We start from the raw sequence: 24169 nt of genomic DNA, 5'->3' as shown, positions 1-24169 counted from the left end.
ACTGATACACTGCTTCTGACGCTTCTTTGTATTCAATTCAAGTAATTCCTGAATGCATGAAAACTGAAAACTCACTTCTTCCTCAAACACACTTTCATTTCTGTCACTGCAAGTCTATAACAAAGAATTGAGGTGAATGGGGATTATAATCAGAGCATTTCAGTGTAACATGCATTTCAATATGAATAAAGGATGCATATGAAGTAAACATAATTTGACTAACAAATTGACTCAGCTGAAATAATGTCTTGAAGTAAATTGACTGATAAAATTCCCTTTCTACACAAAGGGCCCAGATAACAGTATCATCGTGATTGACACTAGATCCACAGATGATTAACCTCATGCCTCATTATTATATAACTGATTAGCTCAGACTAATCTTTAGCTGTGAGGTAAAGCAGTTGCACTGGCTATAAACCCACTGCTCTTTAACCCGCGGTGCACGTCACACTGAACTGCATTGATAAGAAGGTGCAGCGTAAGGTCAGTCCTTTAAAACGTTTTAAAGCAATAAAACTGATAAGAAAAGAACAGTCTGGCTTCAGCACCGTACTTAAACTGTGTACTCCATGTGTCCTGTGTCAGCTTGCCTCAGGTGCTCATCTGACTCACAAGCTGAGGTAGAAAGTAGGTGAAAGTGCAACAAGTATCTGCAGTCTCTGGTTTGAACTAATATACACCACCTATATTATAACTTGGTGTCCATAAACGACGCTTCATAAAACTCTGGGGTCCCACAACGGTCCCGTCAGCCTCACTTGTACTATGTTTCCCGATTTCGTTAGTATGAGAAATGTGTTAGTGAAATATTAGCCTGCCAGCACACATAACTATGATGAGCATGGTAAACACTGTATGTGCTGAACATTAGCATGCCATCATTGCCTTTGTGAGCATGCTGCCAGGCTAGTGTTGGTATTTAGATCAAAGCAGCGCTGAGCCTAAGTAAAGCCTCACAGAGCGTCTGTCGAGCTGTAGGCTTGTTCATATGCACATATTTTCACAGTATCTTTTTTTTTTGGCAATCACCATCTTCATTGCCAATGCATTATGCCGGCTTTATGGGCACTGGGGAGAATAACAAAACATAAAACAACATCTTGTTATACATAAGAAAATGGTATTACAGATGCTTTATTTGCTCATGTTTGCACTTCGATGTGGGAAATACCAAAAACTAGTACTTCAGCCTATGAACATTCTTTTCACTACCACGCTAAATAGTTGGACTTGCTTTCTACAGTCTCACACCATACTAGACTGAGAGTGGATAGTTTGATCTGATAAAGAAACAAGTTGTCTTTGGTGCAATCCTTCATGGTTTTAAAATAAATAATTAAAACGACATTGTCTCTTGATTTTACAGTTTTACAGTTTAAAGTTACCATATTTCAGGTTTACACAGAGAATGTATGGCCTTCGCAGTCTACATTTGCTCCAGACTTCACTAACTCGGTGTAGTGGACATGCTAATGACAGCACTTAAAATTCTCTGCATGGAGAACATTGTGTAGCCCGGACCCGGCATGCTGTTCACAGTCATCTAAAATGTCTGAGAGAACACAGGCGTATAAACACATACACACACATATACACACACACACACACAGGCGCCTGAGCAATAGAGCAGGCAGAGCAGCTGCACTCCCACTATAAAACTTGCAGGAGAAAGCATGTGTTTTTGCAACCCCACTTTATGATCGGACAACTTTGTTCTTTTTTTTTTTTTTTAGCAAATTTGGATCAAAATTGGTTATATCTGGCCGCATTATATTTAGTATGTGAATTATTTACCGTCCTTACCCAACCAGTTTTCTCATATAAAGTTAAGTTGCCCATATAAGTTGCCCTTTTACACAAGTAGCACACAACCACACAGTCTATGCATACGACAGGAAACTGTCTGTCAGTAATCTATGGCATTATATGATGTAATGTAATGTATGGTATTCTATGGTAATCTATGGTAATCTATGGTATTCTGTGGTAATGTATGGTAACGTACAGTAATGCATGTAATTCATTAAGAAGTCAATAAATTCCACAAATTGATTGTGTTAATTGAAAACCATTCCAGGTGACGACCTCATGAACACTTTTTTGTTTACTACATAATTCCATATGTGTTCCTTCATACTTTTTATATCTTTAATATTAATCTACGATGTAGAAAATAGCAATAATAAAGAAAAAACAATGAATAAAAGGTGTGTCCAAACTTTTGACTGGTACTATATGTCCAGATGAGTTAAGTAGCTTTGCAATTTGTCTTGACTACTATGAACTGAAACTATGAAATATATGCATTACGTACACTTTGAGAGCAGCTTTATTGGTCATTATTGAAGGCTCTGTACTGAAGGAAATAGCATTTCCAGGTGTTAGTTAAATTAAAATTTTCCTGCTATACCTCCCCTTGCCTATCATTAATCATGCATCCCCACTTTCTCACTGTCTCACCCTGTTTTCAGTTAGCAGCTGATGATGCCAGCCAGAGGTGGGCTCTGTTTGCCTGCAGGAAACTCATCTCAGACACATTAAGAGGAGCTGCTTTCCCTTGGCAGTGTGTCATTGGGCCAAGCAGATGTGAAAACCACATGGCAGTAGGTGGGTGGAGTTGCTCAGAATCTTTGATGTTCTTTTCCTGGCATGAGTTGAAATGATAAGAACTAAAAAATTCTATTTGTTTTCTATCTGAGTGGCTGCGGTAACGGGGATGAAGAAGAATCTTTGCCACCGGGAAATATGGGGCAGTATATATAATATGAGGTTTGAAGCTGTGAACTAGACTTTGAATCCAGGAGACGACATTGAGCTACATGTGCAACACTTCTTCTTACTCAGTAGGCGCTGGCTTCTGCAAGGACTACACTTAAACAGTCATGAGTATGAAATGACAATAACAAGCTTAAATTCCACAGAAGTAGGTCAAATGCCGTCCTGGTTTAACAAGAAAGCGTGGCAAAGGCTTCAGAGACAAAGTGTAACATGCAGAGGAATGGAGCAGATGTACTTACTTGAAGAGCTATTTTCCCATATGCTCTCCTCGTCTTTGCGCCTCATGATTATAACATCATCTTATCTCTTAAAATAAATATAGAATTGCACTCAACATGAATTACCTGATTCTAAATTACCTTTCTTAAGTCATAAATAAGCTACTAATACTAATCATCATGCACTCAGTGTTGGTTCGAGGCAAAAGCTAGAGATGGACAGCCACCACATACCTTAACATCAGCCAGTTGTGTCTGAATTGGTAGAAGTAAAAGTTACATTTTGGGTCTTAAACCTCTAGTTTTGGGGGCTTAGTCCTGCAGAGTAAACACAAACCAAGTAGCCACGTCAGTCAGAAATGCAGCAGATGTTTCCGTGAGAGGGGCACATGAAGTGGCATTGACTGTGAAGTAATTCAACACTGATGGCAGCGGTGGGAAAAATCTCTCTGGGTTTGACAGTGCATATTAAGGAAATGCACTGTACAGGCCAATAAACACACCAGGAGCCAACAGTGCAAACTGTTAGATATGGATCTGTTATGACATTAAGACAGGTAGGTTAGGTAGGTTGGGATTTTCACAAATGAAAGCATTTACAACAGGGGATTTATTCAAAGGAAATGGCTTACACTGCCTGCGTCATTACTACATTCTCCTTCTGGCTACAAAACATACCTTCCTGAAACACCTTCCTGTGCTTTAAATTATGATGTTTCCCATCATATACACACAGCACGACCTTACCAGTAGTTTCAGTTATGAGAAATTCTTTCATCCAGTAATAAAATACACAGCAGCTCCTGGTACAGTATAGTCAGACAACGACTATATGTTCTACTTACTAAAAATAGGTCACATACCACACTTCCATTAGGTTTTATTGACTATTGCTCTCGGCTACAAGCACACTAGAAAAGTGACGTGTAAAATAAAGCCAGTAAAACTGATACAGTAGAAAGAATGGTTTATGGACATTTAAAAAAATATGACTATACATGAGCTGGTTTAACAAAGTAGATTTATATATCATGTTTTTTTTTTTTTTTTATGGTGAATCTATCCTGTAACTGTTTCAACAAATCATTAAAGGGGCTGTAAATGTCCCACATGCCAGGGGCATTTTAATGAAACAAAATTCCAGTAGAATATAAATATACAACAGATTAGGCAAATCCAAAATTCAAAGTCCTCAATGAGAACACTAAGCCTTTTAAGTTTTCTCTCTCTATTATTCGGCTCTATGTGTCACCTCCCACTGCAAAATCCATATTTTGTTGGGAATTTTTCAACATGAGATTAATGCAGTATTGGATTAGTGTGACAAAAGAAAACATTTTCAGATTTGCACATATCAAAGAGCTTAACATCTCTGCGGTTGTTCCATGTTTTCCCACTGCTTTATTCAGCAATGTATCATATCACCATAAGCCTATCCACCTTTTCCCTGACATGAGGGATGGTGTTCCTCTTTTTGCTTCAACCACATGTCCCTAGGTCAGGACAAAGTATTACTGCAGAGGCCGTGACACGACCAGTTTGGCCCTGTTTGTGGCCCTGTGTGCATGCATTTGAATCAAGAGTCAGGAATGAGGACAGTGTGAACAAAAAAGTTACTGTTCTTCATATGTGTTATGGTTATATCTTAAGGTTAAAGTTTAACTTTACAGTCATGCGTTCTATCTGATGCCACTAACATGGTCTGCATGGATGACTGACTAGAAATCATAGCCCTCTTTCTCATATGTCTCTCCCTCGCTGCTGGCATCAGTGTCTTTGGAGTTTGTCTAATAGCAGTGATGTCTGAGTGCAATTAAAAAAGAGATAAGAGGAGAAAGGGGAGAGAAAGAGAAAAGTGTTCTAATCCAGAGGGTCGCAAAAAGACAGAGGGATGAACTCAGACTAATCAATAGCTGCTGTACTTAACTCTTATTTGCAGACTTTATAATCACAGTCCAGTGGAGCCTGTCAGTTCTCATCAGCCTCTTTGTACCACAGACTGTGCAACTGACAAATCCCTTTCCTCGTCTGACAATGACAAATGACGCGCTGACCTTTCAGAGTATGATACACCTGGGGTGCTGGAGAAGTGAACTCTAAAGTCAAAGCAGGTATTTGGTCCACACAGCAGGTCACAGGACTTTTTGCCCTTTCTCTTCTCACCATGTCTCATCTGAAACCTGATTGACCCTGTTTGTTTCAAGACAGCAGGTTTACTGATTTACCTTGATAACTTTGCTGAGTAAACCCAGGAACGGGTCTGATGAACGTTTGAATTTACTCGATCAGTGAATCTGCCTTTTGCAACAGAGGGTCAGTATGAATGTGAGTGCTGTGAGGGAAAGAACTAGCCAGCCTAGTGCAGCTGTTCCCACTCTTTTGGCTTGGTTACCACTTCAAACCCCTCATCATAGATTATGGTTTTAGTGGACGTGATTTACGAGCAATTCCTTTTTCCTAATTCCAAGAGTCCTTTTAAGGGTGTTTTCAGTTCTGAAGAGGTAGAAGTATCATGATTTCACAAGAAAAGACAAAGATTTAAGAGAAGTAGGGAAAATAAATAATATCTTTAATCATCTTGTGACCAACTGACCCCCCAATCTTTGGGAATTATCACCCTCTAAGTTAAAAACCAATGGCCTGATGTTTCCTATGGCCTAGTACCCACTGAAATTAGTGCACTTAAATAGGTTCATTGTGCACTTTGACATGGAAACTAGAAACTAATACATAATATTAATATATATACTATTAATATTCTTTCCACTACCACCCTAAATAATAATAATCCTTTATTGATCCCCATGGGGGAAATTCAGGTGCTGCAACAGCCAATGTACAACATTATACAACATTAAAAAATAATTCTTGTACTTGTTTTCTACAGAGTTAGACTGGACTAGATCTGTCCTTTGTGCCATCCTTCAATGACATGGACTTAAGTCAATGCTTTTTAATTCCTAAAAGGTAGTTAAGGTGTTCGCATTAGGGTGTCATGTGTATGTGCTTTCAGATAACATACAAAACTGTAACAAGTGCCCTCTATTTTTTAAAAACAACTTTATTAATACTTTCTCTTTTGTTAAAAACAGAATATATAAAAAAGATTTAATTTTAAGAGTTATTTTACAGAGCATAGTGGCTTTTGCTTCAGAAAACAGAAACAAAATCGCTACTTGTACAAGGTGAAAAATAAAAGTCCCTCCACGGCAGTGACTGAACTTAATCGAGTCAGCATTAAAGAAATTAAGTTTTCCTTTTCTTATCAGAAAAAAGTCTGTGGAGAGTTTATAATAAACACGGTGTTGCTGCTACATTAAGGCCAAACCTCCTACAGACGTGTGGAAAACTTCCTTGGTAAAGTGACAATGTCATTTTTTTTGTTTTGTTTTGTTTTTTCTTTTTTAAATATAGTCTTTGAAATTAAATAAAACTTGAAAATGAAAAGCTTTTCAAAAAGCAAGCAAGTATTGCACGGACAGATCTCAAAGTACCCTTTAAAAATATCAAAAGGAACTCACTAGTACACCCCAGAGAAGAAGTTTATAGCTGAGGTTTTCAGAGGAAGCAGCTGCTGCTGAAAAAAAATCCCATTACTTTTGTATATAACCTTGTAGTTTTGCCGTTCAGAAGAACATTTTGGGCTCTAACTTTCTGATGGCATGGAGATAATGCAAAAGGTGCTGCAGTCTATAAAAAAAGGCTTGTTGTCTTGGACAAGTGGCAGTTAACCAACAAGACCAGCTTTGAGGTGAAGGAGGTCGATGGAGTGTCAGCAAGACATTGCATTTCATACCGATGGTCACAGCTCTGGTGGGCTAAAATAACCTCCAAGAACCCCACTTAACCCACAGATTACAAGAACAGGACCATGTCGGCCTTATCGCCTGCTGTGTCTAATTGGGATGTAGTGCTAGACCCAGAGCAGTGCTTGCTTGGCCTCAAAATACCCTCAAACTGTCATGGAAAACGTGGAACATAAAATAGAAACAATGCATTTCACCCTAACACCATAAAATTCTGTTCTCAAAATCAAAAAACAGGTGAGCTTTAAAATGTCAGGAAGCATTAAAAAAAAAAAAAAAAAAAAAAGTTTTATGTACAGCATATAGCTATTCAAAAAACACATAAGTTCATCGTGTGGTTGTGGTTCCGGGGCTAGGAGCCTGATATGAAGCAAAGAAAAAAAATAAAAGAAAACAAATTCATAGTGTAGTTCAAAAACAAAAGAATATTTCTATTCTGTATCAGGTCAACTGATGCAATAATTTAAGGACAATAAGAGCCTAATCTAAAATCGTGGTGTGGCAGGGGACAGACACACGACCAGTAAGCAACAATACTAAGAGCCAACCAGATAAACTGACAGTCCAAAAGGAACAAATGGGAAAAACAAACCCAAACACACGCAAAAGATGAGGGAGTGGTTTGAGTGTGTCAATCTTTGATTACGCTTAGGAGTTTCTTTATGTTTGGTAGCTCATGGAGTCCGTGCAGAAAACTGTTCTTCTTCGTGTAACCTTAATCTGGGTGTTCAAAGTGTTCATAACGGAGTTTGGTCGGTTTAGTGGCATTGTCTTTACGCGTGGCAGATCTTGTGGTCGTACTCCGTGGCAGAGCAGCTGTGAGGAGAGGCCATCTCTCTGTGGATGGGCGTGGGGATGCCGCTGCGGTGTTGGTGGTTGTCGGTCAGCGTCAGGTTCAGCAGGCTGGTGCAGGTGGGCAGGTAGATGTGCTGCACGTGCTCCACCTCTGACCGACACACTGGACACAACTGAGAGAAAGGAGAGAGAAGTATTAAGCACTGAGTATTTGTTTCTTCTCTAATGGTGAGCTGGTGTGCAGACGTCAGGCTAGAGAGGGGAGCTAACACTCTTCTGGTTGGATGTGATACCAGGCCCGTGGTGCTTTGAGCAAACTGAGGTGGTTCAACTAATGCATTAAACTTGTGAACCCTTAAGTGGCTCATTACATTTAGACTTGCTTATCCAGGGAATCTTTCTTCTTCTTGTTCTTCTGTTACTCAAAGTACTGCTGATTGCCACAGAAACTGATTAGTCATCGCTCAGCAATATCAGCATTTAGACTAAAGGACACTGTGTCACATATCTTACAGTACACTGCAAGACAAGCTTAATCACGAACAAGTGTAACTGACTGTTATAATGCGAAAACTCTTTCCACAGTCATGCTGAGATCAGTGGAGCTTTCCTTCCTTCCTTCCTTCTCTCGTCTTAAGTTTCTACTGACTCATTCACACATCTATTAGTGGGGTCACGTTTCTTAGGCGAGTTAATGGAAGCAAGATTTGCCTGGCTGCCATAATCCCTTTATAAGACAAACTCACACACACACCATCTGCTTCTAAAAAGATGGGCAACATTTAGCTGATTAAGTCGGGGGACAATCAGGTCAGCTGAGTGTAAGCAAAGCTTTGGATGTTGTTTAAAGGACCATAAAAAGGATCAGAAGTTGGAACTGAAGTGTAATTAAAGAGCTTTCGCAATAGTTAGAGACTTAAAGCAGGCCGGGTGCGCTAAGTCATGGACTAAACGGAAAACAAAGCAAAACTTCTTTGGTTTTCAAGCATTTGCATTTTTGTCTAATTCACCTTTATCAAGCATTACTTCTATGGCAGTGTTATGTCAGCATTTGCAGTAAAGCAAATGCCAGCAGTACTGTCATCTCTAAGCGTATTTGACTGACAAAGTGCTCATCGTGAAACCTCCCCTACTGTGGCTGATAAACACACATCATGTTGAGAGTGAAGCAGAGTCTCACCTGAAGCTGATTCGCGCAGGTCTGGCAGCACACCATATGGCCACAGGGGCAGAACGCGGCATCTATCTCCTCCTCGCAGCACAGCATGCACAGCAGAGCCTCTCTGAGCTTCTGCAGCCGCTCCTGCAGGGCCCGGCTCTGCTGGCAGCTGCCACAGTCCAGCCCCTCGTCCTGCTGGTCGTCTCTGCTCGGGGAGCGTGAAGGGGAGGAGCGTTCGCCGCTACCGGAGCGGGACACCAGGTCCACAACACCAGAGTTGTAAAGTGCGCGGCGGGCATGGTCGTATACTTCCTTGGAGGTGCGTCGGATGTCAAAAACGTACTTCTTGCCCAGATTGATGTTTTCATTGAGGAAAAGTGAAGCCAGGTGGCCCTTAAAGTCTCTGCTGTACTGCATCATCACTGCATTAGTAACTGTGTCACACCTACAAAAATGAAAATGAGACGAGACATGATTACAAAAATGATAAGATAAGACTACTAATGTCATCAAAATCAGGGCATTTGACTCAAACTACCAATTCCAAAAATAATGTGCAGGAAGGCACGTCTGCCTTACAACCTCCGTTTCCCCTCACTGTTGTGGAGGGTATGCGTTTATTCAATATTCCCTGTTGCATTGTTTAGACAGCACCTGATGCTCATCCTGTCCAGTTGCTGCATTCACCGCTCTGAGATAAACACTGTACACTTGTTTCTGAGCGAGCAGGATGAAGACATGCCTGCAAAAAAATCTGCAGACTCCGAGCTAAAACCCGTCCCTGAAACAAAAGGACGGGGCTGTCTTTTGTACCTCTGTACTATTGTGACTGAGAGAACAATTTCATAGCTCAGCCATTTGAATTGTCCCTGTTCACTGCAAATTTCAGACACACACACACACACACACACGCCTGTACACATTATCTATGGGAAGGAAAAATGCAGTCTACCTACTGAAGATGGAATCAATTTTTCCATCCACAATCATCCGGGTCAAGGACATGTTTTATGTGGCTATGTGTGCCACTTGCTTGTATTTATACCATAAACAGGGTTAAAATGGAACAGGAGCACACTTGGCCAGTGTGGGAGAATGCGTGTCCTGTAAGCATCGCCTGCCAAGTGGAGCAGAACTAGCCTTTGGACAACATATTTTAGGTAACTTTTCATAGTCTATGAGTCGTTAGTGAAGGACAGTGAACAATAAACTGCGATGTCATCAAAACACGCTACCGTGCTTTAAAAGATTGTACTGGAGCAGGTCCGATTTGCTAACAGCTGGAGCAAAGACTGCAGGCAGACATCCATATAGAAACACAGAACTCAACCAAGCAGCAGAGCTTAAAATTAATTTGAATTATCTTGGCTCAACACATGAGCTGAGCTAGAGTCTATTGGTTGACTGCACCGACTTGCCTCTAACACTTTGGCTATGTGGAACACTGAATACTGCATGTACTTAGCTCTCACCTGTAGAAGGCGTGGGTCTCTGTAATGGCCCGGTACAGGCCACTGGCTGCCCGGTTACTGATCAGTTTGAACAATAGCACCACGCTGTCGCTTGTGTCCTTGGTAACTGTCAGGTACACACTTTTCCCCGACTGGGTGGCGATCTGGATGACTGGATAGCTTACTCTAACATGAGACGAAAAACAGAAACCGTTACATATTGAATACTGTTAAAAAGAAACAAAAAAAAATGTGCTTGATACCTACTACAGCTGAGTGTGCAGCATACCTGTTGACTAAGCTGAAGTCCTCCTTGCAAACAGCGATGCCTTCAGGGCCCACTCCTATGGCCAACCGTTGACCATTTGCATCACGAACCCAGTGCCACTCCACCCCATAATGCTCTAGAGAGGAGACCAGCTGCAGGGCCTGATACTCCACTGAGCCCTGGCTCAAACCTTCTAAAGCCTTGTGTCTGGATACGATACTGGATAAGATTGGGGAGAGAAGGAAAGAAAGGAGACCATTTGAGTTTTTTCGGCTCTAAAGCTCACATTAGAAATAATACCATTGGACATAAACTTTATCATACAGATAATCTTATAAATCAAGCCACACCCACTGTGACAGGTGTATTACACAACCAGGATAAATGCAACACTGGAGTGTGCTTTGTTGTTAAAAGACGCCCTCAGGCAGAAAGCTCAGATGTTAAACTTTTCTGACAGCTACACTTATGAGATCAGTGCTTAGACAGCATAGCTGAATGCTTCTTTTAGCCAGTGAAGCCTGCTGATTTCTACAGCATGGTAGAAAATGCCCAATGGCTTGAACAAATTATGTTTACTCTCATTACTGTAACAAAGTCGCTTTTGTGCACTCGTACTTACATATCGGTGATTGTACTTGTACTGAAGAATTTTTTTTATCTTTTGTGCTTCACTTAGTTTCAAGCTGCATCAATTACAGAGTTAGAAAAGTCCAATGAAAAGCCATGATAAAGTGTGTGGAGATAGAACAAAAGAAGGGACTTCTGAAAGGAATTTCTGCCTTCAGTGAATAATGGCAACACATTCATCTGTCCAACCCTGCTAATGGCATATCTATACTGCACTGATCCACATTAGGGGGATTATTCTATGAGATGTATGGGAAATAATTGTTGGCAAATGCACACACCTGCATGCCTAGCAATGAACAGCAGTGGCTGCTGGCTCAACACAGCACATGGATGAAGAGTTTAATGTGGCAGGTTTGGCAGATGCGGCTTGATAATGTGTAATTTAAGATTAATTGATTCATTGCAACCCTTATGGGATCCATGTCCTCTGACTCCAAAATGAAACTTTGTCACCCTCTTCTTATTTACAGAGAAAACATACAAGATCTACAGTGGGAGGGTTTGTCAGCGCAAACACATGCTATGTGATCTCTGTCAGCTGCTCAGTTTGTGTTGTGTGGGCTGTTTGACAGCTAAAAGACACACACACACACACAGCGTGGCTGCAGCTGTGTGATAGACTCTTATCTCTGGAGTCTTTCACCAAGATACTCTGGCTGAAAAGAACAACATTTATAAGATGCTGCAAAATATAAAAAACACAGCGCTAGCAGTTCAACTCAGCTCAGCATTTTTATAGGTTTTTAAAGAGAGGAAATTTGATTTAAATTCCTTCCCTTTCACTTCCTTGGGAACCAGCTGCCACATTATACCATCCATGGCATAACCTATTATTTACTTCTCATCGTGGCTTTATGGGACAGACTCCTACCTACGTCAGACATGGTGAAAAAGCAGCTTTAGGAGAGCTGACACAGACAAGGTCCAACAGGTTTCAATGATTGGCTGGAGTTTTTCCAGCATGTACAGTATGTATGAAGGCTGTGAAAAGCTGTATTCAAATTCAAGTTGTCTACCCAATCAGTGGTCCGGCTGATTTTAGCTCTCGTCTGTCCATAACTGGTTCTACAGTTATACAGTAGACGTCTAAATTGCAGTTCATTCATTTAGTATTACTGTGCACCTGCCTATGATGGTATTATATTTCATTTTGTGTTTTATATTGCCTTTTATTCCGAGTCTTGTTTTCACTTTCATGTTTTTCTTTTATACATTTTGTATAAGCATCGTTGCAGGCAGCCCGAGAGTTACATTTACAAGTTCTTTGTCATGTGCACAACAATTACAGTCACACAGTCACCGGCAATGAACATCTTGATGGTTTCAGGTGAGTTTGGGGTTTTTACTTCAGTTAGACGTGGAGAACTAAAATATCCTCGGACATTCATTGGGGAAACGCAAAACAATGAATGCCATGTATTCACAATTTAACCATTTCAGTATACAATCAAGAACATTTCAGTTCCCTGCTTCTCCTGAAGCCCATGTTGGGCTGCTTAATGCGTGTTGTACCTGTTGATTGTGGCAGTGCTGGGCTCCTCTCCGCACAGCTCTGAGTACCAGTACTGGGCTGTGTTTTGGTTGTAGTCCCCAAACTCGGCCTGTGCCAGAAGCGCGCTCAGCTCCTCTGCTTGTTCTGAGCCCATCCGTAGGTGACCGTTATGGAGGTCCTCCTTCACATGCGTGAAGAAGATGTGTCTGGGGAACAGGAGGAAAACAGAGTGGGCAGGTCAGAAATCTTTCAATTGCCATTGTGACAGAGTAGAAAAGTGTTTTGCTTTAATTAACAAACATGATGCCTCTTTTCTGTGCATGGTACAGAACTCTTCTTGCTTGGAACCGTTCTTTTTTTGGTTTTCCATTGGCAAAAATTATGAATAATATCTGAGGGCAGCCCGCAATACTATACAATGGTTAGATCATCATCCCTTCAATATCCTCCATTGTTCCGGTGTGTATTTATTACGTCTGGAGCACATGTAGCCCAGAGCAGGTGGTCATTACAGGGCTACAATTTCACCACTGACACAGCAGGTGAGTGTGTGTGTATGTGTGTGTGCGCGCACAGCAGAAGGATAAGCACTTGTAACATTTGTTCACTAGTCCCAATGACTCACTTTCTCTTCGTCTGTCTCTTCCTCAAAACACACTAATAGAACTTCCAGTTTTAGAGCCTCTGGAGAGCTCACACTTAAAAAGGAAGTTGAGAGAGGGAAAAGAAGTTAGAAGATTGAATGGACGTTTTCTACGCTAAAGGAAGTACTTAGACTTTTAACCTGATGACTCAGCGATCAGCTGTGTTTGTACTGTATCTGCTGGGCCAAAGCATGACCATCACTGTGTTGTTGTTAAATACAATAATGCAATTTAACATGACTTACAAAGGCCGGCGTCCTGTCTTTGTCCGTTCCTCTGTGGCTTGTTGTCAATAATGTGATTTAATAACCCCACACTCATGCAATATGTCCATTTAAAGACAAACAGAGTTAGCACTAATCTTGTTTTGCCTGATGGGGGAAATTTTGTTTTGAAATGAGGTGGGTTTATGAAGTGACATTACGGAAAATACTTCAAAAGATTAATGGAGTTCAAAAACAACAATTGTTATTGTTTAGCCTGGATGATTAAATGAGAACACTCTGTTCTGGCGAGGCCAAAGAAAACGGCTAAATTCTCAAAAAAAATAAATAAGCCATCGCAGATCCTTTCCATTGTTTTGACCAGAAGATGTGAGGAATTCTTTCCTTCTAACAGCAGGACCGGAGACGTTACAAGGAGTAACACCCTGACTGACTCATTCCTTGCATCATGAAGAACGTTGAACTAAAGTAACCTAAACAGATCCTTGCTTGATGACCCATGACACAGTAACCGTAAGAAGATTTTACAGTCACCGGCTTCTGTAACCAGAAACCAGCTGGACAACTTTCCACAGGCGGTGTTGTCAACTAGCTGGAAATCCGGGTCACTTGAGCTCTTTCGCTTAACATTTTGACTCATTGACACATTAAACTGCAATTCTGTTTTCGCACCATTTACTTACATAGTGAATGCAGCAGCATCCAGGCATGCAGTGACTTAACCCCCCTGATCACAACTTACACGCACTATAGAGTCATTTATAGACTCCAGACCTCACTTAACAAGACCAGAAATGAAAGTATGACTTCAGCATCCTGCACTGACAAAAGCTCTAGCAATAGAACAATTTAATGTGTAAAAACAAAATACAGACTGAGCCTGGAACTACTTGTTATTTCCACAGAAAAAAAAAAAACTCCCTTGGGCTACAGTTGTCTTTGAAGCATGATACAGACTGAAGCATCTTTGCAAATCAGGTCACACTTTGGCTTGAGGATATTTGAGAGGGTTTAGGGGGGCACTTTGATTGGAGGGGGAGATCGGCAGCCATCACCCCTTAATTAAGTTTATATAAGCCCTTTGTGTTGTAATTATATAGAGAATGCATCTTGCCGAGATGCCTCGTGGGAACCACGGATGGCACGGGAAAGAGCTGGAGGTGACGTTTCCTCTGTCATCTAATGGGACTAAAAAAACAGACTCCTTAGGGGAGCGGAGCACAACTGGTGGCAGAATACGCACACTTGTGTATCGCAACTGCTTCAGTGTGCAACAACAGACAGACACACCCCATCCAACACATGTTCGCTGTGCTTTCAAGGAGTAACAACAGTAGCAAAAGCAGCTGTGACGCACAAACAAAGTCAGTCTACACCACCCCTGATAAAGCCAGACCATAACAACGAAGCCCCATGGCTGACTAGCCTCAGGCATAACAAACAGTGCTTTGATATGGTGTTAAACATCCCATTGCCTCCAACGCACACACACACACACAAAACACTGTGTTCTATTGTATCAGGCCCAGCAGGCATCATGTGATGGAGCGCTGCTAGTTAGCTACCTGACTGATGAAAACAATAGGGCTGACTTGACTGGGAGTTTACTACAGGGTATCGGCACAGGGTTACTATAGGGCAAGCCGCGGAGGTTACTATAGTTCAGGTGGGATTGTAAGCAGTTAGTATTGTGCCAATGAGCAAGTCAATTAATGTCTTAAAGGCTTACTTCAGTACATGTACCAACCTGTCATTTGATGTTAGGACACCAACAAAATATCTAATATGTGGACAGATACAGAGTTCAACATCAGTGTTGTTTCACCTAACCAACCATCTGTGACAATGTCCCCTATGCTTTGTAACTGTAGGCCACTGAGCTGCTGAGAGAGACATCCGACCCCTGCTTTCCCGGGTGTTGTGGGTGCCTGCATGTGTAAACAGGTGCTTGCATTTTGCTGAGCTCAGGCCAAAATTCCAATTATCATTTGGAAGAAAACACCTATTGTAAGCCGCACATTACAGCAGGTTAACAGGCTGGACAACAGAGGTAACTGCAGTTCACCGCCAGCCGTTCCTGCATGACTTGCCTGAGGCATCAGATATGCGCTCTGCCAAACATCACAAAAAATGACTAAGATCGACAACACACAGCTGCTTCACATGCAGAGGGTAACAATTTCTCCCACTGAGGCCTCTGAAGCTACACTGCTACTGTATCTGCTCCACCAGCTTTGCAAAGCAACAAGAGTTCACTATGTAATTCCTGTTATGATAACAAGTAGTGTTGTACAAATTAGCTAAAACACAGTCTATCTATTCCATCATCTGTTATAGTTACTGTTGCAGTTTCCAGTTGTATCATTTAGGGAAAAAAAATACAGACGTCTGTCTATATGTACGTGGCCTCTACATCAAGTAGGATCAGTATGATCAGGTGGTGTAGTGCTGCCTCAGCACCTGTCAAGGTTCATCTTGAACTGAAGCCGTGGGAGACAACAGTCCAATCCTTCTTCTCCCAGCAGGCTGATTGGCTGAGATGGAGCTCAAAAGGATTTTCCTACATTTTTTGTGCAGTTATCTTTTTTTAAATGTTTCCCTGAGTGGGCACAACATTTGCGACACACTTATGTGAAGTGAATGTGAAGTAGATATATCTGGACACGGTGGGGGGAAAAAAAAAGAAAAAAGTTATTCCTTTACAAACCCAGTAGGTTTTCACGGGCCCGTAACCAAGGTGACAAGACAAGAGAGAACAGAACGGATAAATGACCTCCATGCTCAACCATGCGGGCATTCAAGCAGATGATAGTGAGTTTAAGTCACCGCGACTCTCATGAGAGTGACTTGGCCAGACAGAATCACAGGACTAAAATCTGTCTCTTGTTTGGACGTGAGAACGCCGAGCCGAATCAGACTCACGCTCGAGAGGCTGTTTATCAGCAGCTAGATCTCCCCTCTGTATGCTTCAGCCAGTTTGATTCACCAAGCCAAGGACTAACACACATTACTATTCAGACACATTTACACACGCATCACAGGCTGAATGCCACGAAGTCTGAGACCAAAGTCTCCTGGCCTGCTTTCACTGTATTAAATGTATACCGCACATCATTGCCTCGTCCTTCAGAGATAACCCATAATCATGGTCTTAAGAGGCTTACTCATTTACTGTCATAATACTTAATACTAATGCTAAACAGCACGGGAGAAATAAATGCCATTCAATACAGTTGTGGGGAGGAGAGGCCATGTGGGGTGCTGCAGGATTGAACACTTGATTGCCTGGCTGGAATAATTCAATTAAAGCAGGCCTGAACCCTGAGAAAGACTATCTGAAAATGGGTCACTGGCTACAAAGCTGAGCAAAGGGAATGGGGATGAGATAAATCAAGTTTTTCAGCCGATTTCCTCTGCCCAGCATTTGACCCATGACAGTGAAACATTCCAAAAATGCTGCGTTTGTGCATTTTAAGCAACTTAAGTTTGAACCATTTGGACTTTGAGAGGATTTGAGAAATCTTTGTTTTTTCTTAATATGCAATCTAGTGCAAGAGAAAAAAAGAGAAGACTTTTTCCAGCAACCAGAAACTCATTACCAAGCCGACTAAACTCTCTCCAGTCTTTTCAACCCCCTCTGTAAAACCATTGTCTCATTTTAATGTTTTCTGCCCCAACACAGTGTCTATTCCCCCAGTAGGAAGAGCGACAGCCGGTTTCACTGCAAAGAAGAACAAAACGTCCCCACAAACTGAAACCCAACACCTCTGCCTAGAGACTGCACCGCACCCAGCCAATCACCAGTAGAGTTTCAGACCTCATCGGTTGGGCTCTCAACAATGCGGTTTGTAAGCTAGTCAAATAACATTCTGCCAGGAGCTGTGTGCTGTGAGGTAACTCGCTGTCAGTGAACTATAGTAAACTCTGCTAAACATCTTCTCCCGAGGTGTGGGCTGAACGGAGAGTCAGGCACTAAAACGCTTAACAAAGTTTTAATCATGTAATATACCGCAAAGTTGGAAAACAATAATTTCAAGTGTTAAATATAATGCAGAAGCCTTTGCTCTGTGCTGAGTAGAACTGAACACTAAAACAAAGAAGCCGATTGTATACTAAATGCTTTGGATTGCAGACTGGTGCTTTGTACTGGATGGTAAAAGAGTGATTAAAGCCCAGCATCAATCCTAAGTTCAGTCGCCAAACAAATATAGCAATTCTGTCATTCTTGGGCAAGGGCTCATGTTATGACTTCTAACAAGACAAACCGGGGCTAAGTTACTCGAGTGCACAACAAACAAAGGAGAAAAGAAGGTAATGGGGAGAGTAAGAGAGACTAATCACTGATGGTGGAGCCTGCTGATAAACACTTGGGTGGCAATTCTGAATATATGAGGACCCACAGGAATCTTGTGTGATCCCTGGCCTGGTTGTCTCTGTACCCTGCCACAGAAAGCGAGAAATTATTTCTTGTGTGTGACCTTAAAAAAAAAATTGCCTCAAATTGTTTTTGCAGAGCGTTCAGTTTAAGAGGCATTTGGGAATTTTTTTTTGAGAGATCATGCTCTTGTCTAGTGAACTAATGCAAAAATAAAAAGTACAATATTAATGCTGCAAAAACCAAAGCTGAACTGTGCTACGCTTTCCTCATGCAATGCCGAGTTATGCTCAGACTGCACAAGAATTGGATTCAAGACCTTTATTTGTCACATACACAGTTATACACAGTATAATGTGCAGTGAAGTGTTTTATGGTGGCGTCTGCTGTGATTTCTCAATGATTAATGTAAATGCTGTTGGTACACAGTCGAGTCTTTCCTCAATTGATCCGCTAAATAAAGACTACATAGGGTTAGAAATGTTCCCATCATGCACTGGGTGAGAGGAAAGGAAACACCTATGACAGATTGACAGTCTGCAAGGCAAACCCATGCAGACATGCAAGCAGGCCATGTACTTGTACGGACAGTCTCCAGCCCCCCTGACCAACCAGGGATTATATAAGGAGGAAGGATCCCTGTCCTGTGAGGGCAATGACATCAACAGAGCAGAGTCCTTCAAGTCACATTTAAATACATTTTTGGAATAATTTCCAACACTGTGCTGCATCACAGCCCAGACTGTTTAGTAAAAACCTGACATGTTTGGCTTTCAGGATATGAATGCTCATCTTTAAGCTTTCCTCACTGTCGCTTAGCTATTCTCAAACACGTTTGATGACCTTTTCTAAAAAAAATTATCTTCATGATGAATAAATGTGTGGCTTGTGGTTTGGATTTAAGTTGAAGATAAGCTTAACACTAAAGAAGGATAAACAGGTTAACATTCAGGGCCTCTCTGATATACTAATAGCTGTGCCCTTTCAGGGTATTCAGTGTTTGCCTGATCAGAATGTTAAACACGAGGGCTAATGAAGGGGAAACATTCACATATTTAAACCAGAAACACCCTGTAGCAAGTGGTGTTTAATGATGCAGATAACACAGGCTGCTGTTGGGGCCCTTGGATCGGTATCCCTCAACCAATAGCAAACGTTACTTCCTGTAGCCAAACAGTTGTATCACATCAGTTGATACGTCATGGAAATACAACTGAATACACGTCAGATGTTCCAGCACCTATATTTTGAAGAACTTCTACTGGCAAGAAATTAAAGGTCCACATAGGATTTCCCACATTGGGAAAGGAATTAACACAAAGTACCCAAATAGTGTAATAGCATGTGAGCATGAACACTCAAGTGACCTGCTAGGCTTTACGTGGCAGCAGAGTACAGAGCAGCTTATATAAGCAGCTATGTGCGCGCTCAGTTCAGCACAGGTTATGTAATAAGGCCTATAAGAAAGGGGCGTAGAGAAAAGGGCCCACCCCTAAGCTCAACTGAGGGCTGAACACCATACAGACCCTTTGCCTCGTCCATACGCAGGTTAAAACGTTTACTCCAGCTCACACACGCTTGCTACTTTCGGAGCTACCGACACATGCTGCGTCATAATCAAGTGAGAGCATGGGTCGAGGTGCTGATGCTGGTGGTGAAGTTTCAGTAAATCCTTAAATTTGTCGACTGACATTGTCTTGACAGTAAATGCAGCAAACATGGCGTGTGGAGCAAAATTCCTTCTGTGGAGGAGGATTGTGCACATTTCTATGGTTGTGTGAGTGAGTTTGGTCATTTTGGTTTGACATGATGAGGTGTGGTGGCATGTTTGCCTGGGAGCGTGCCTGCAGTCGGAACAAAAATTGTGCGGAGGCTGTAATAGCCCAAGTGGGTCAAAGGTGACAGCACAAGAAATGAGTGAAATGGAACCCTACCTGGTCCTCAAAGCTCTAATTTACTCAAATTATTAATGCATTTTGCCCACATTGCAAGTAAATATGTAGAAAATCAAGAGTACGACATGAAAAGGTAACGAAAAACCTACAAAAATGAGAAATACTGCATGACTTAAAAATACACCAACTGGTGGCTGACAGCAATTCATAGAAATGCTATCTATAGTTTCATAACCTTTGTAAATTAAGTACAGAAGTACTCTTTCCCTGAGCTGTTTGTTGGTGCCCAAAATGCCACTGCTGTGTACTGTCAACATCTTTTCCTCATCTTTAACACCGGTGCCAGTGTTTGCTCCCCCACCACTTAAATTATATCACGTCTGAGCAGATGGATGGCATGAGGCCTGCGCCAAAATTGAACACATAACTTGACAGCATGTTGGTGCATGCCATGTGTGAGTATTTATTAGCAGCAACCCCACATACCCTTGCCTGCCACTTCACATCTTTATCTCACCTTTTTTCGCAACCCCATGACCCCCACCCGACGCCAGCCATCTGTTGATAACCCCTGCTAATCTATTGGAGGTCAGAGAACAGGCAGCCAAGTGTCCTCCACACTCCCACTTTGCCCCCTCCCTGCCTTTCACTTTCTTCTTCAAAAGGTTGCTAAATGTGGGCCAGAGTTAGTAGGGGGGTTTGGGGGTGAGTGAGATGTAAAGATAGGAAGTGTGAGCGGGTACAGTATCTGACAGCGATAAAAAAAAAAAAAAAAAAAATGGCAAGAGAGCAAAGCTGATATCTTTATATTTGATAGAGCACAGTGAATGGGGGAAGCGAGAAACAGCTGGTGGTGGGCAGAGGGCGAACTCGGGAGCAACTGAGAGCTTACTGGAATGTCAGACGAATCCTGGCCAAGGCAGATTCATGTCAGTTTAATGAACAGCTCTAGTGGCATGCTGTGTGTGTGAGAGAGAGAGAGAGAGAGAAGGCAAGAGCAGCGTGGCGGAGCTTAAAAAGACACTAAACAAGTTTCCTCTCAAGTCTGCCCTCCCTTCACATCCATGGCTCCAATCCTGCCGTATCAAACACTCGCGGCACTGCCTGGGGTGAATATAACATCCACCGTATCCCGCTAGATACTGTGTGTAAAACAAGGTTTTTTTGGACAGGTTCCGAGGGCTACGAATGCACTTGCTATTTATAACTTCAAACGAAAGTAGGGCTGTGGGGGGAATACTGAGTCAGGCTCTGGACTTGTCAGGGTTACTTACTTTATTCTGACCAGTTTTTTTTGTTTAAACTAATCTGGCCGAGAAGAGAGATTGTAGGGGGAGAGGTCGGTCCAATAGGTTATTTGCTGTAGCAATTTTTTGATGACTAATGTGTTACTAAAATGAAAATATTGCATTTCAGGTACATGTAATTTTCAAAGCGCACGTAAAAATTTATCCAGATCCTGAACTATTACAAGAAAAAAAAAAATCACTGATTACCAGCAGCAACAGTGACTCACAATGACGACTTAACCCTATGAGAGCAACAGCTATGGGGAAAACAACTCACAGTGGCCTGTTGCACCATTTCCAAACAGCATCTGCAAAAATGTCAAACGGAGGGCTGTGCTTTTGTTCAGCAAAAATGGCCACAAACAATTGAAACAAAAAAAAAAGCACAACAAAAGTTATTTTGAGCTGAATGGGGGCAGTGACAGACGTCCTGGGTCCCTGGGGGCAGGCTCAGAGCAACACGTAGCCCCAGAGCTGCTGGATCACATTTCCTGCCTGGCGCTCCACCAAAATGACCTATAGTAACCCAGGAAGGGCTCCGGGGTGAGGTTACTACAGGGCATTCGGCTGCATTGGAAACAAACTGATGCGCAGGGAACTCGCTAATGATGGCTTTGTTGTTCCAGCATGTCTTCCTCATTGCATGTCACATGCAGTCATAGGAATATAAAAGTATATTTTGAGTGAACAACAGACCAAATTTAACTTGATTTTTTTTTTTCCCCCACAGAAGCTGACAGGCTGATTTGCATGCACTTAAAGATACATCATAAAGGCAGTGGCTAAATACAAAGATATCTGCTATCAGAAACAAATGTGACAAATTAGCGCACAAGTTCGTAAACACACCTCGTCTGTTCCTGCAGAGTCAGATGGGGCTCCACAAAGAACTTGACGCGCAGCCTCAGTCGACAGGGCGTCACATTGTCCATCTGTTGGCAGATGCGGTTCCTCAGATTCAGCCACAGGTTCTCTCCTTTGCTGCCAGTGAACTGCAGCCCAAAGTAGTCCACTTCAATTACGCCCAACTTCCTGCAAACCTTTGGAGAGACGGAAGAAAATAGCTCACAGAGGTGGACAAAGAAATTCAATAAAAGGATCCTTAAACCAATTGTGTGGAAAAAGAGTGTTGGGGGGGGGCATGCCAGATGGGTTAGACAGAGGAAGCTTTACATGTTCTAGAAAATCTCACTGTCTTTTCAAAGCAATGATAGTACAAAGAGTAGAGTTGAGTCTTGAGCCTTGACAGCAGACTAAAATGTCCTTGAATAACAGTCTGGATCGGCTTTGGAATCCCTCTGGAGGGTGGCAAGACTCAACAGTAATCAATAAAGTTTCACTTGCACTAGGCAAGAAAAGCGCTTTTTGGCACTTTGTTCATTAGGATTTCTGCTCCCCCGGTGCTGCTCTCACACAGATAAAACCCATCAATATTCTAAAGCTCACGATAGGGTGGAAGTAAACTTGGAGGCTCTCCCGGGGTAAAGGGGCTCATCAGACTCACAATCCCACGCCCCCTGAGCGGCGGCGGCCATGGTGTTATTACATAACTGCTGGTGAACGTCTGCAGGGAGCCCGGAGGCTGAGATCAAACTCATTCATACCCACGGCAAAGCGGGGGAATATGCCATGCATGTGGAATGGCTTTACATTTTATTAGCGGGAACAAACAACTGGAGGGAAGAGATGAAAGGAAGAAAATAAAAAATAATAAAAAAAAAAAACTTCTACCCTGTTTCTGTCCACTTTTTTTTTTTTGCGGGTTTCTCAACAACTTCGCGCAGTTGGAGCGGAGCGAGAACGCGCAGTGCTTGCAAAAGGCAGAGATGAACTCTAGTAACCTTGACAGAGCCATCTGCCTCGGACTAAGCCGTGCAGGTAGAGGCGATTGCAGCCCGTGGGATCAAAACTTTCCTGCACGTAAACCCAGTCACAAGCTTCGACCATGAACGACATCTTATGGTTTCGTTGTAACAAACAGATGTGGATTTTTTTTTTCTCTCCTGCACGTTGAAGCGCAGCAGAACATTTTGTTTCTTCCGTCCAAATGTGCAGCAACGGAGCAGATGTATCAATAGTTTAGTTGGTTTTGATAACAGATTAAATTCGCAGGTAATAATACGTCAAGCAGCGGATTTAAGTATTCCTCATCGTGCAGAAACCGGGTTCAAAGCCTCAATCGACCAGAATATTCGAGTCATGCATAACCGAGTGGATCCAGGTGAAGTTTAGGAATATAAAGTTTCACAAGACAACCAGAGCACCGCTCTCCTGCCAGACTGCGATGGTGCTTTTAAAAAGGTGCCACAATAATAAATAAAGCGTGGTGTGTATTCCTCCACAGCCTACCTTGTTCAGACAGTCTTCACCGTTCGCCTTCGCGTCAACTTCCACTTCCATCACCACCGAGTCCGGACGAGTAACGTGGCAGAGCATTTTGGCTGTTGTATCTTGTGAATCTTTGGTGCGCCACTCTTTAAAAAATAACAAAACACTTCCCGAGCCCTCTTAAAAACCCCTACATGAAGCCCTCGTCACTTTCTCAGCCCTTCCACTCCGTGTGGCGAATCTGTGGCCACCAGCTGTAGGCTATATCAATGAAAAGCCACGCACAGCGCCGCCTACTCGCAGCTGTCCAATCGCGGCCGGCGTGACACGAGCGCTGCAAAACGTCGACCAATCAAAAGTCGCGTTACATCCGCACGCTGCTCGCCTCCCGTGCCTGGAAGTGTGAGGAGCCCGCTGCGCCCTCATCTGGCCCGCCTGTTGCAGGGAGCTCAAGCGGCTCTTAACACACCTGCTCCTGCTGAATTAGACATTTCAGCGAACTTCAGCAGAGCTCGGGGTGAGTTTAATGGCTTACATGCGGCTCTCCCCTCGGTTTGTGTTGAATAATATATGGAGATGCAGTCCAGAAATAGCTGTGATAACGGGAAAACATTCCGCCTTGCTTGTCTGCTGCTGCTCTTCAAAGTTTTTTTTTTTTTTTTTTAAATGTATTTTTCATGATGGCGACCCCGTTGTGTTTCCACCTCGGTTCCACTGTCTCTGTAGTATTCCTGCTTGTGTAACACTTGGACCAACTTACTGCGATTTGTCCTTGAACCAAAGACACGTATGCTAAAATGACAATACACTT

The 24169-nt window shown here is 42.4% G+C and overlaps 1 protein-coding gene across 1 annotated transcript; it reads right to left on the bottom strand.

Annotated features, from left to right (window-relative positions):
• Positions 1–6040: 6040 nt before the first annotated feature.
• mylipa (myosin regulatory light chain interacting protein a) lies at positions 6041–23584 on the bottom strand. The gene is made up of 7 exons (XM_070846930.1): positions 23380–23584; positions 21880–22070; positions 12624–12809; positions 10500–10697; positions 10232–10396; positions 8781–9204; positions 6041–7773 (listed from the first exon to the last, which is right to left on the bottom strand). Exons 1-7 carry the CDS (start codon positions 23464–23466, stop codon positions 7579–7581), a joined length of 1446 nt encoding a protein of 481 aa, XP_070703031.1. The 5' UTR covers positions 23467–23584; the 3' UTR covers positions 6041–7578.
• Between the last annotated feature and the right edge of the window lie 585 nt (positions 23585–24169).

The sequence above is a fragment of the Pempheris klunzingeri genome, chromosome 16 (assembly GCF_042242105.1).
Source record: "Pempheris klunzingeri isolate RE-2024b chromosome 16, fPemKlu1.hap1, whole genome shotgun sequence".
Taxonomy (NCBI): domain Eukaryota; kingdom Metazoa; phylum Chordata; class Actinopteri; order Acropomatiformes; family Pempheridae; genus Pempheris; species Pempheris klunzingeri.
The sequence above is the reverse complement of the archived record's forward strand: the minus strand, read 5'-3'. Positions and strand labels throughout refer to the sequence as shown.